This window comes from Palaemon carinicauda, chromosome 5, assembly GCF_036898095.1.
Source record: "Palaemon carinicauda isolate YSFRI2023 chromosome 5, ASM3689809v2, whole genome shotgun sequence".
Taxonomy (NCBI): Eukaryota; Metazoa; Arthropoda; class Malacostraca; order Decapoda; family Palaemonidae; genus Palaemon; species Palaemon carinicauda.
The window spans coordinates 147261863-147273166 of NC_090729.1; the positions used below are offsets into that span (position 1 = coordinate 147261863).

Sequence of the window (11304 nt, forward strand, 5' to 3'; positions counted from 1 at the left end):
CCAATGGAGGCAACCTTTTACAGACTCTGGAAGTGGAATACTTTCCGTCTCTAAACCTTTCTCCTTGTCCCAATGGGAATTGAGGTGAAATTGAAGAGGGCGGAGATGTAGTCTTCCTAGGGAAACAAACTCTCCAGAGAGGAGTGTGTTCCCAGCAGACTCATCCACTGTCTCACAGAACATTTCCTTTTCTCTAAGAAGGGACGAAGCTTTAGGAGGACTTGTTCTATCCTTGAGGGTGATGGAAAAGCTCGAAAAGCTAGACTGTGAATCTCCATCCCCAAATAAAGAATCTTCTGGGATGGGATCAGTTGGGACTTCTCTATGTTGACAAGACCCAGTTCCTTTGACAATCTCAGTGTCATTTGTAGATCCTCCAGACAGCGATTGAAGGACGACGCTCTGAGTAACCAGTCGTCCAAATACAGGGAGGCCCCGATACCTGTTGAATGCAGGAAGCTCGCCACATTTAGCATTAGCTTTGTGAAAATGAGAGGAGCGGTGCTGAGGCGGAAACACAAGGCCCGAAACTGGAAGACTTCCTCCCCGTAAACGAACCTCGGATGTATGGGGATATGAAAATAGGCGTCCCGGAGGTCTAACGAGACCATCCAGTCGCCCTTTCTTACTGCTGCTACCACAGTTTTTGAAGTCTCCATAGAGAACTTTGTTTTCTGAATGAAAACGTTGAGGGCACTTACATCCAGGACTGGTCTCCATCCCCCCGAGTTTTTGGGGACCAGGTATAGGCGGTTGTAAAATCCTGGTGACTGTAAGTCCTGCACCCTCTCTACTGCCCCTTTTTCCAACAAGGACACTTGTAGCAGCAATGCCTGCCTCTTTGAGTCCTCTCGGTATCTGGGAGAGAGATATATCGGATCTCGCACTAACGGGGTTTCTTTATGAAAGGGATCTTGTAACCCTCCTTCAGCAAAAGAACGGACCAAGGGTCTGCTCCCCTTCTCTCCCAGGCCTGCCAGATGTTGGTCAGTCTGGCCCCTACTGCTGTCTGAAGGCGAAAGCAGTCAGACTCTGCTTCGCCCAGCTCTTGATCCCCTCCTTTTTGCTCTTCTTCCGTCGGGTCTGGAGCTACCCCTACTGACGGATCTACCTCGAAAGGACTGTGTAAAACGAGGCAAAGGCATTTCTACTTTAGGTTTATGACTAGGAAAAGAAGTCGGAAGAACTTTCCGTGCTGTCTTGGCGACCAAATCATAGGTGGCCTTATGGGCTAAAGAGAAAGCAACCTCTTTCACAAGTTACTGCGGAAACAGAGATGGAGACAGAGGCGCAAACAGCAACTCTGACTTCTGACAAGGGGTGACACCCATGGAAAGGAAAGAACACATCTGAGCTCTTTTCTTAAGAACTTCAGCTGTAAAAAGGGCTGCAAATTCATTAGAGCCATCTGTAACAACTTTGTTCATACAAGCCATTATCTGAATAATACTGTCCGTGTCAGAATTCTTAAAAGACGAAACTTTCTTCCCCAAAGCTCCCAGAGTCCAATCGAGGAAGTTGAAAACCTCGAAGGCTCTGAAGACGCCTTTGAGAAGATGGTCGAATTCAGAAGTCATCCAGTAAATCTTAGTCCGTCACATGGCCAACCAACGAGAAGAGTCTACAAGGCTTGAGTAGTCTCCCTGGGTAGAGGCAGGAACTCCCAAGCCGAGAACTTCTTCTGTCTCGTACCACACGCTCGACCTAGAAACTAGTCTAGCAGAAGGAAAAGCAAAAGCAGACTTGCCTAGATCTTTTATGGACTGCAACCAGTCTCCCAACAATCTTAAGGCTCTCTTCGATGATCTCGAAAGAACCACCTTGGTAAAAATAGGCGCCTGAGCTGCCGTCCCCAAGGTAAACTCCGAAGGGGGGGGGGGGGAGCGTGGAGCAACAGGAACAAAGTGATTAGGAAACACTTCCATAAACACTTTCATGATTTTCTAAAGATCCAAAGAATGCTGTGTGGTCTTAGGCTCTTCTCCCTCCGAAAAGTCTTCCAAAATGTCAGTCGAGGAAAGGGGGTCATCAACCTTTTCCTCCGACAAGACTCCAGCTGCAGTAGAGGTGTCTAAGCGTGCCTGACATTTGACTGCGCGATCTTGATGCTTGGCATCACGTTCGACCGCTTGACATTCAGCATCAACTTGACGCTTGGCGTCATGATCAACTTGACGTGCGGCATCACGTGATTGACGTTCGACGTCACGTCTAACTTGACGTGCGGCGTCACGTGATTGACGTTCGGCGTCGCGCTTAACTCGACGTTCGGCGTCGGGCTTAACTCGACGTTCGGCGTCGGGCTTAACTTGACGTTCGGCGTCGGGCTTAACTTGACGTTCGGCGTCGGGCTTAACTTGACGTTCGGCGTCGGGCTTAACTTGACGTTCGGCGTCACACTTAACTTGACGATCGGCGTCACGCTTAACTTGACGTTCGGCGTCGCGCTTAACTTGACGTTCGGCGTCACACTTAACTTGACGATCGGCGTCACGCTTAACTTGTCGATCGGTGTCACGCTTAACTTGCCGATCGGCGTCACGTTTAGCTGCATAGCAAACGCTTTCACAAGCTTCTTCATCCGCTTGAAGCTCAGCTTCACGCTTGGAAGCTTGACGTTAGAGGTCAAGCTATCAAAGTAACGACATCCACGTAGCGAAGTTTCCTGACGTTCGGGAACTTGCGGAGTTACTTCCTTATCAACCTAGTGATATGACTGCATAAACGAGGACAGCTTAAGCTGCATGTCCTGTAGCAAGCTCAACTTAGGATCAAACTTGGCAGTAGAAGTTGGAGCGGAAACGTCAGCAACAAAATCGCCTTCTTCATCGCTCGCGTCACGCGTAGATCGCCCAGAGGACGACAACCAGTCAGATGGTAGCGGCGGAGCATGAACTGAAGGAATAACCGATTCCAGAACTTGAAGCAGCAATAGGCTGGGCTGGACGCTTGACTGGGCCAGACGTGTCTAGCAGGACGTCTCGCAGGAGAACCTTCATCAGAGGAAGGAAAACGCTCTGGACTGCTCCAATGACTACAGCCAGGCACTTGAGGCGATAAAATGCGACGCTGATCTACTGCAATCATTTTCCTCTCGAGAGGTCTAGAAACTTGACGCCAGTCACGATTCGATGCTGTGCTAACCACTGCATCATCCGAAGATGAGGTAAACTTACCTCTCACCTTTTCCCATGAGGTGAGGTCGATAGCGTCCCGTGAAACGTCAACAGGAAACGCTTGAGGGGACGTGCTGCTCGAGCAACTACACCTCTTGTTCCCTTTCGCTGCTCGACATTCCTTCTCCCAGGGGTTGGGGAGCTTGGAAGAGGTCTAAGGCTAGGTGAACGACAGGTTCGAGCAGACGCACCCTCCACAGCACTGAACACATTAACCGCACTTTTGGCACTAACACTGGCACTTTTAAGCTGATTAACATCGGACATAAGTTGGTTCCTGTCCGTAGCAAGCGACTCAACCCTGACACCAAGGGCTAGAATAGCGATCATCATGTCCTTAAGTGTAGGCTCAGCGGGTAACAGTAGGGGGATCAGGATCTACCACCACAGGGGAAGGATTAGGTTCAGTGACATGGGAAAAGGATAATTCTCTAGAGCGAGAAGAACTATGTCTAACTCTATCTCTCTCTAACTTACGAGTGTAGTGGTCGAAATCCAGCCACTCACTCTCAGACAACAAAATGCATTCATCACATCAATCCCTTAACTGAAAAACTTTACCTCTACATTTAGAACAAATGGAGTGGGGATCGAGAGCAGGCTTTAGGAAGGCGGGTTTTACAGCCTTTTACACACTTTCTATAAGCTGGGGAAGGGTCAGCAAATTTGGCAAAACTTAACAGAGGGGTCAAAACAAGCAATGGTCAAAGTAAATTAAAGTCAAAAAAGGTTCAAGAGAATCCGTAAGCAAAATCAAATCAAGCGAAAGCCAATAACCAATATGAGTACATCACCAAATACTGCAAAAATCCAGGTCTATAACGAGCGAATATTCCAATGTTGTCGCCAGCAATGGCGGCAGGGAAGATCTGAGGATTCATGGAATGGTTACAGTTACCTGGCAAGTGGTTGGCGCCAGTAGGCCTAGTACACCTAGATACCTAATCTGCGATTGCCGCGAGTTTTGAATTTCTGCCGTGACGTCAGGGACTTAAGCTATATATATATCCACCGGCTAAGTCCGATGTTTAAAATTGGACATTACGGCATCACGTCTCTTGAGGACCCACTTAGCCCACTAGTTGGCTGCATCACCCTGGCCCCAGTGAGAACAATGTCCTTCAGGGCCAGACTCTTATCTGGGTCAGACAAATCCTATGTGTTGGCTAGAGACCCCACAGTCCCTGATCAGTGGTCTAGCCACAATGCCGCTTGTAGTGTCGCCATAGCCATTGCCTTCATATTAGACGCGTTTGTTGCCATGGAGATGGAAGATAATGCTAGATTATCTGTCGTGAAACCAGACATTAATGGCTACTGCAGGGTCCAAAGAAAAAGGGGAAAGGAAAGTCTCCTGCAATCTGTAGTACTTCTTTTACCTTGGGAAGGCTGCGAAATTAGGCAGGATGATTTTCCTACCCTTAAGAGCAGATAACTGTAGGCTAAGTCCAACTTGTCTAAAGCATCCGTGGCAGGATTGACTATGGAAGCTTCAGACGAGGCCTAGAGCTGCCAGGTGCCCGACAAAGGCAGTCGATTGCCGCTTTCCTCCCCTGTGGAGGAGAAGACAGCGCCTCTCCAAAACCATTCACTCTCCAAATACAATGAAGAACTTGAAGGAATGTTGAGTCAGTCTAATCCTCCTCTGTATCCAGAGGTTTAGGTCCTGCTGGTTGGGAAAGAATCCCTTCATCAGTCATAAGACAGGAGGGAGGCGATTGTCGTACTCCTGCCTGACTCCCCTATTGTCTGAGTCTCAGATTCTTTTGGGCAACCTAGGAACCGTCTTCCAGTCTGTGGTGAGAGAGTGCTGCCAAGGGAGAGAGGTGACTGGAGGAGCTCTTCTGCTCCTTAGAGTTGTCCTTCATCCATCTCTTAGGAGTGTGGGAGCAAGAAGTCTCAAATCAAGCACATTCAGGAGAGACGCGTCTAACATGTTAATGAGAAACGCTTCTAGTGTGTGAAGGAGAATGGCCTCAGGACGAGAAGCGAAGCACGTCTAGGTGAGGCACATGAAGGCAGTGTGTCTGGTTGAGGAGCTAGAAGGAAAAGCACATCTGGTGGGGAAAGGAATGTGGAGGTGAGTTTCCTCTAGAAGATCCTGCCAACCTATAGGGTAGTGAAGAGGAGGCTTGCTTAAGCTCCTCCAAAGAAGAATCTAGCAGAGGTTGTGAAACAACCGTGCAAGCACGCTCCGAAGAGCTTGTGTGCTCTGAAATAGGACTCCTTCTATGGTGATGAGGGTCAGGAACTTGCTTGGAGATCCTCAAAGCAGAAGACAAACAGTGATTCCCTTGAGTAGGGCACCTTTGATATGTCTCCCTCCAAAGTCTCTGGCTAGGAGATAATGGCAGACTTTGACGACATCGAAGGGCCGACATCCCACGAGGCTGAGGCTGCAAGGTGCTCCTACTGGTGTCTGGAAGAAAGAGCCTGCTTCATTTGCTACTCCGAAGGTGAACCTTGCAGTCCCAAGGAGGGCCATAACAAATGTAAGGCGTCATCATACTGGAAAATACAGCAGGGCCCCCTGAGGAGGAGGCCTAACCAATTCACTACAGGAAACGGAAAGATCCCCCTGCCCTAAGGTTAAACAGCCACCAATCGTTACTTTATTGGGCCAAGGGAGGAAACCAATGGAGAAGAGTCAAAGAGCACGGTCACGAGGGTGGACGAAGGGAGTCGGGCCTTCCTTGACCTAGAAGATGACCCTGAGGGCAATCACTACCGGCACTCGTCATAGGGAGAGGCCTAATACTATTATCATTATTAGCTAAGCTACAACTCTAGTTGGAAAAGCAGGATTCTATAAGCCCAAGAGCTCCAAAAAGGAGAAATAGCTGAGTACAGAAAGGAAATAAGGAAGTAAATAAACTAAATGAGAAGTAATGAACAATGTAAACAAAATATTTTAAGGACAGTAACAACTTGAAAACAGATCTCTCATATATAAAATATAAAAAGAGATTCATGTCTGCAGGTTGAACATAAAAACATATGCTGCAAGTTTGAGCTTTTGATGTTTTACCGATTCAACTATCCAATTAGGAAGATCATTCCACAACTTGGTCACAGCTGGAATAATATCAATCTCTTGAAAGACAAGACAAAATTTGATGGGTCACTAAAGTTGATCAAGGACTATGCAGGTGTGTAATCACACTATCATGAAGCAAAATACTGAAGGATTACCTAGATATTACCTATGTACGAATGCTCAAGAAGCACGTCCGAATAAGCATACAGTATTTCCTATAGGATGGCATTAGGTTGCAAAACAGGATGTCCACTTGTAAATATATCTCTTCATGTCTGGCATTGGTAACAGGGACTTTGGCCATTGCCTGCACCTGGATTTTAGCGCTATACCAAATGCCCACAGGGTACGACCAAGTAGGCCAGTATTACATTGCAAAACAGAACTCCCTCTCCATCTTGAGACCCGGCAATATTAACGGGTAACAGGGCGCTTTGGCTGTTGCTTGCACAAGCGGATTTTCTCTGGTACTCAGATGGGATCCTTCCAAATTTGGCTTATTGCTCACAAATGGGAGGGATGGTTTTTTAATGCGATATCAACAAAGATGTTTTCCCACAATCAATTTTATGATTGGATGGCGACCATGAGAGTAGCTAACGTCATAGATTAGGAGACCTCATGCAAAACATTGCAGTACTAGTGTCCATGCAATGGACGGGCATCTGACTAGGGTCCATGCCGCAGAACAACTCTGACAGTCACATGTCAGGCATGTGGTCCAAGAAAAATGTTCACCTGTCTGTGCCTACCACCTGCCTTACACTTTTTAATCTTCCACAGTTGCCGAGATCCTCAATGCCTCCAAAATACACATTAATATCCTCTGCAGGCAGGATATAACTGGTGAGGATCTGTTTTCCTTGTAGTCATGAAGGTACCACAAGTCTTAGTTGGCTAACATTTACGCATGCATCCTCAAACACACTTAGAGGTTAATAAACTGCCAAAAATACAGCCAGAGAGAGCATCTGTCCTCAATGACAATTGATACAGAATTGGTATGTCATTAAGCCAAAGGAGAAGGCATTGCTTCCCTGCTACTGTCCGGTTATAAACACCTCTTCATAATATCTAACTGCCTTATGGCAGCTTTGCTGTTATCATTCTCCTTTGTAAAGGACAAGGGTTTGTATTTGTGTAGGAACAATTCCCTTTTTCTATGCCAGAGCTAACCTGCATCCATCAATCTACAAATACTGCAAAAGAAATTAGTTAATCTATTTCCATCCTAGTGATAAGGAATATATTATGCAAATGTAATGCTTAATGGGACACAGGAGTGGCAACCATGTAATTTAAGGGTTATCAGCAATGTTAGACTACAATATTTCTGTTTCCTAGAACTCACGGTCCTATATGCACTCTTTGGTCAGGTAAGGACCCGCCATATTAAGACAGAATGTACACTATCCCTATATTTTCTTTTACTTTTAGCCCTGTAGGTCTTGTGTGGTGGGGTGGAGGGGTGTATGTATAATAGTGGCCACCTGGTATGTATTATGTCTAACTTAGAATACGGCAAGTTAGCTTAGGAGGAAAAGTTTAGGTTAGTTGATGCCCATTTTTAATCCTCGCAGTAGGAACTGGCCGCTGATGTACGAAGGCTCCGGGGTGGATCCCCAGAGATACGGACCCAGCATACTACAGTTGGGTTACGACACACCCTCTACTTTAAATAACTTATGGGGATTTAGGTCATGTTAGCTGGAGGTCCATTGATGGAGGGGTAAAGCACAAATGCCAATGATCAGATATTGACAATACACTACATAAAAATCTGGAAAAATATAAGACTGATGTATTTGGTGCGAAATAAAGTTTCATACAATTACAATTTCGGTAAATGTGTAGGAGAGCTCCGCGGAAGATCTTGAAGAATTTAAACACCTACAATTCACTATTATATCATATAGAACGCTTATATAATAGTCAATATATGAGCAGCTTCTATTTAACGAAGATATTCGTGTGTACAGTTATGTTTCACTTGGATTTTTTCTAAGTGTTTGTTTTTGTTTACTGTGTGATGTCTTGGCTAAAATGAGCTGTTTCACCGCCTTACTGCGTATGGCAGACTAGTTCTCAATGCTATTCTAACCAATAACAGGTGTTTTCTTGACGTCACACTGTTTGAAAACCAATCATGGCGGTTTTTACAAATCTAGCCAATGCTGACACTTATTACTTCACTTATCCCTGCTATTTTTCCACCAGTTACCACAGTTTACGTGAAGTTCCGCGGAGGAATATTTTTGCACGTCTCGGATCTCCCTTCAAACTGAAAAGCTCATTTTGCCGTGAAGTATGGAGCAATTAGCAGGACCTTCATCCCGTTCCGACTGTGTCACTTGTGACAATTGCTTTATTTCTTATGGGGATTTTTGTGTACATTATTCAGGGAAAGTTAATTTGCTAATTGCATTTGCTCAACGTCATGGTTTGATTTTGGCAGAGAAAAAGTGCCCTAATTGTGAAAATGTGTGCCGTATAGATTACAACAAATTAGCATTCCGGTGTGATCGTAGTGTGGTTTCATCACTTCCTCCTGGCAGCAGCAGATTTGTATCCACCTACACCATAACAGTAAGGTATGTGGTAGTTTGCAGTTTACGTTAACGTTGTGTAACCTCATTAATAGTCGAAATATCGACGATCAAACTCACGCTACTCTTGTCTTCCCTGAATTTTCTAAGTCTGTTGTTATTGTTGACTGTGTCTTATTTTTGCTCAAATGAGCCCTGTAACCACTATAATCCGCAGACAAACTAGTGCACTATGACGCCCCCCCCCCCCCCCGGTAGGCCTAGGTAGGGGTACAGGGCCCCATAGGCTAGGTTAGGTGGGTGTCTTAGGTTTGGTGGTGCCCTAAAAATTACTGTGGCCTTAAGGGGGGGTCGCAGAGGGGGCGGAGCCCCCCCCGGTAGGCCTAGGTAGGGGTACAGGGCCCCATAGGCTAGGTTAGGTGGGTGTCTTAGGTTCGGTGGTGCCCTGAAAATTACTGTGGCCTTAAGGGGGGGTAGCAGGGGGGGCGGAGCCCCCCCCGGTAGGCCTAGGTAAGGGTACATGGCCCCCAGGGTAGGGTAGGTAGTTGTATTAGGTTCGGTAGTGCCCCGAAAAATCACTTTTCTCCTCCTCCCCCCACCCAAAAACCCCGCTTCCCACTGGGGTCCCCCATAATTGTAGTAGTAGGCTTATGCTTACATTTTCTATGTAAGAGTTAGGTAGTTGTAGAAGGATTATCTCACAGTTTCAAGGTAACTGTAGCTCTAATTTACTGTTTTCTTTCGTTTTCTACTTTTAGAAACTTTTAAATCGAGCGCGGAGGTCTCCTACACAATTACCCCAATTTCTGGTAGCTTAGCCAATGTTAGCCTAGCCTATGGTCATAAAATGGTATAGAATAAGACATGACAGATCGTAAATACTGTGACTCTTACCTACTGCTTTGTAACTTGACCGACAACGAAATCCAATGGAAAACCTAACCTCACCGACTAATGTTTATTAGGCAAACAGCAAAATTGGGTAAATAAACACAGGGTATTATAATCGCCTTCTGGGGCAGTCCTTGCAACATGGATATGCGCCTCTCGAAGTCGCAAAAAATCGAGAAAAAACAGCTCTTACAGCTCACAAGAAATGGCAGAATTTGAAGTTGGCGTTAGCTCGTTTGCAAATTTGTGGAATAAAATTTCTGAAAACAAACTACACAACAAGAATCATCGAAGAAAACGGACTTGACAAAACAAAAACAACAACGAGGGACAGGTCGTGTATGTGTCCCACACCAATACCATCAATTTACTTCTATTACATTTACCGACATGTTTTGATTTTGACATTCATGATGACAACACCCATTTGAAATTCATTGTCATACCTGTCTCAATTGTCTGAAAATAGGGATAATGCCACACATATTAATGTTCAATCAGCAGGTGCTTATTTCTCACAATTCCTTCTGACGTACAACAACTTCACTGACCGACAGATGACACTACTGTCGCACACTCCACTGTTTCCCGCCATCTTTTAAAAATTTTATTTTCTGCCTCAATCTAATTTATATGTTCGATGGTATATTTCCCTGTCGATACAATAACTATTTTCTATGTGACATGAATTACTTTCAGTACCAATAAGAAGTTATAATACCATTCCAAGAGTGTTTTCTAGAGAAAGAGTCGTGTGTCGTACTTTAATCGCCTTCTAGGTTGAACAATAAGTCAGCATTGTTAGATATTTACTTATATTTTGGTCAGCATGTCTGGTGGAAATTTAGTTTTGTAATGCAAAAAATGAAGGTTGTCAACAGCTAAATGTACGTTGAAGTAGGGAATAAATGTTATATGAAATAAAAATTCAAAATAGTGAAGGAATATCCCAATATACCTAACATCGGGAACATCCAACAAAATTTATAAACTCAAATTTCCTCAAAACAACAACTGCAGCTGTCAGCTGTCACGGAACCAATGTGTGACTGAAAATGCTACAATTTTCACTATTTTACATCGTCACCACACTAATAATGTGTATGCTTAACCTCTTTATTGTGCCACTGTAGCCTCGATGAAATCTATACACCAACGGCTGAAACGGTCGAACACACACACACACACTATATATATATAGGCCTATATATATATATATATATATATATATATATATATATATATATATATATATATATATATATATATGTGTGTGTGTGTGTGTGTGTGTGTGTGTGTCACATTAAAGTAGTGGGCCGAGGGCTGCCAGTGCACCTCTCGTAGTGCACTATACAATATATGCATTAGGCCTACTCTAAGGGTCTTTGCAGTGCTTCTTGGCAATTAGCTGCACTTGCTTTATATTCGTCTTGTAACTTTTACATTATAAGATAATTGGGTACCGAAACGGCCTCACAGACGTCTGTGTCGAGTTATATAGCCTAAATCCAATCACAATCCAGAACATTTATCCTTTCACTGCCACATCTATATAAATACCCTATCAATTGAAAATAAAATCACGACCATAGATGCTTTCTATACCTTTACAAAATGTTTAACAGCAGTGTGTCAAACACCCCATAGAAATTGT

The 11304-nt window shown here is 44.7% G+C and overlaps 2 protein-coding genes across 4 annotated transcripts in view; both read right to left on the reverse strand.

The window, feature by feature from the left end:
• The window catches only part of LOC137641534 (uncharacterized), a 150014-nt gene extending 139762 nt beyond the window's left edge, over positions 1–10252 (reverse strand). For 2 of the 3 annotated variants that reach the window (XM_068374183.1, XM_068374181.1), the window contains exon 1: positions 10097–10252. The gene's annotated coding sequence lies outside the window, so the exon portion shown is untranslated. Of the gene's footprint in view, positions 1–9653; positions 9677–10096 lie in introns of those variants that run through there. The other variant, XM_068374182.1, reaches the window with a different exon arrangement.
• Positions 1944–3509, reverse strand: LOC137641189 (uncharacterized). The gene is made up of 2 exons (XM_068373629.1): positions 3398–3509; positions 1944–2611 (listed from the first exon to the last, which is right to left on the reverse strand). The coding sequence occupies exons 1-2, from the start codon at positions 3507–3509 to the stop codon at positions 1944–1946; spliced, it is 780 nt and encodes a 259-aa protein (XP_068229730.1).
• Positions 10253–11304: the final 1052 nt, after the last annotated feature.

Bases quoted from the DNA above. Each gene is read 5' to 3' on its own strand.
- LOC137641189 (XM_068373629.1), bottom strand. From the start codon at position 3,509: ATGATGATCGCTATTCTAGCCCTTGGTGTCAGGGTTGAGTCGCTTGCT. The intron at 2,612-3,397 runs GTGCGGTTAATG...TCTAACGTCAAG, and splicing joins TGCCAGTGTTAGTGCCAAAA to CTTCCAAGCGTGAAGCTGAG.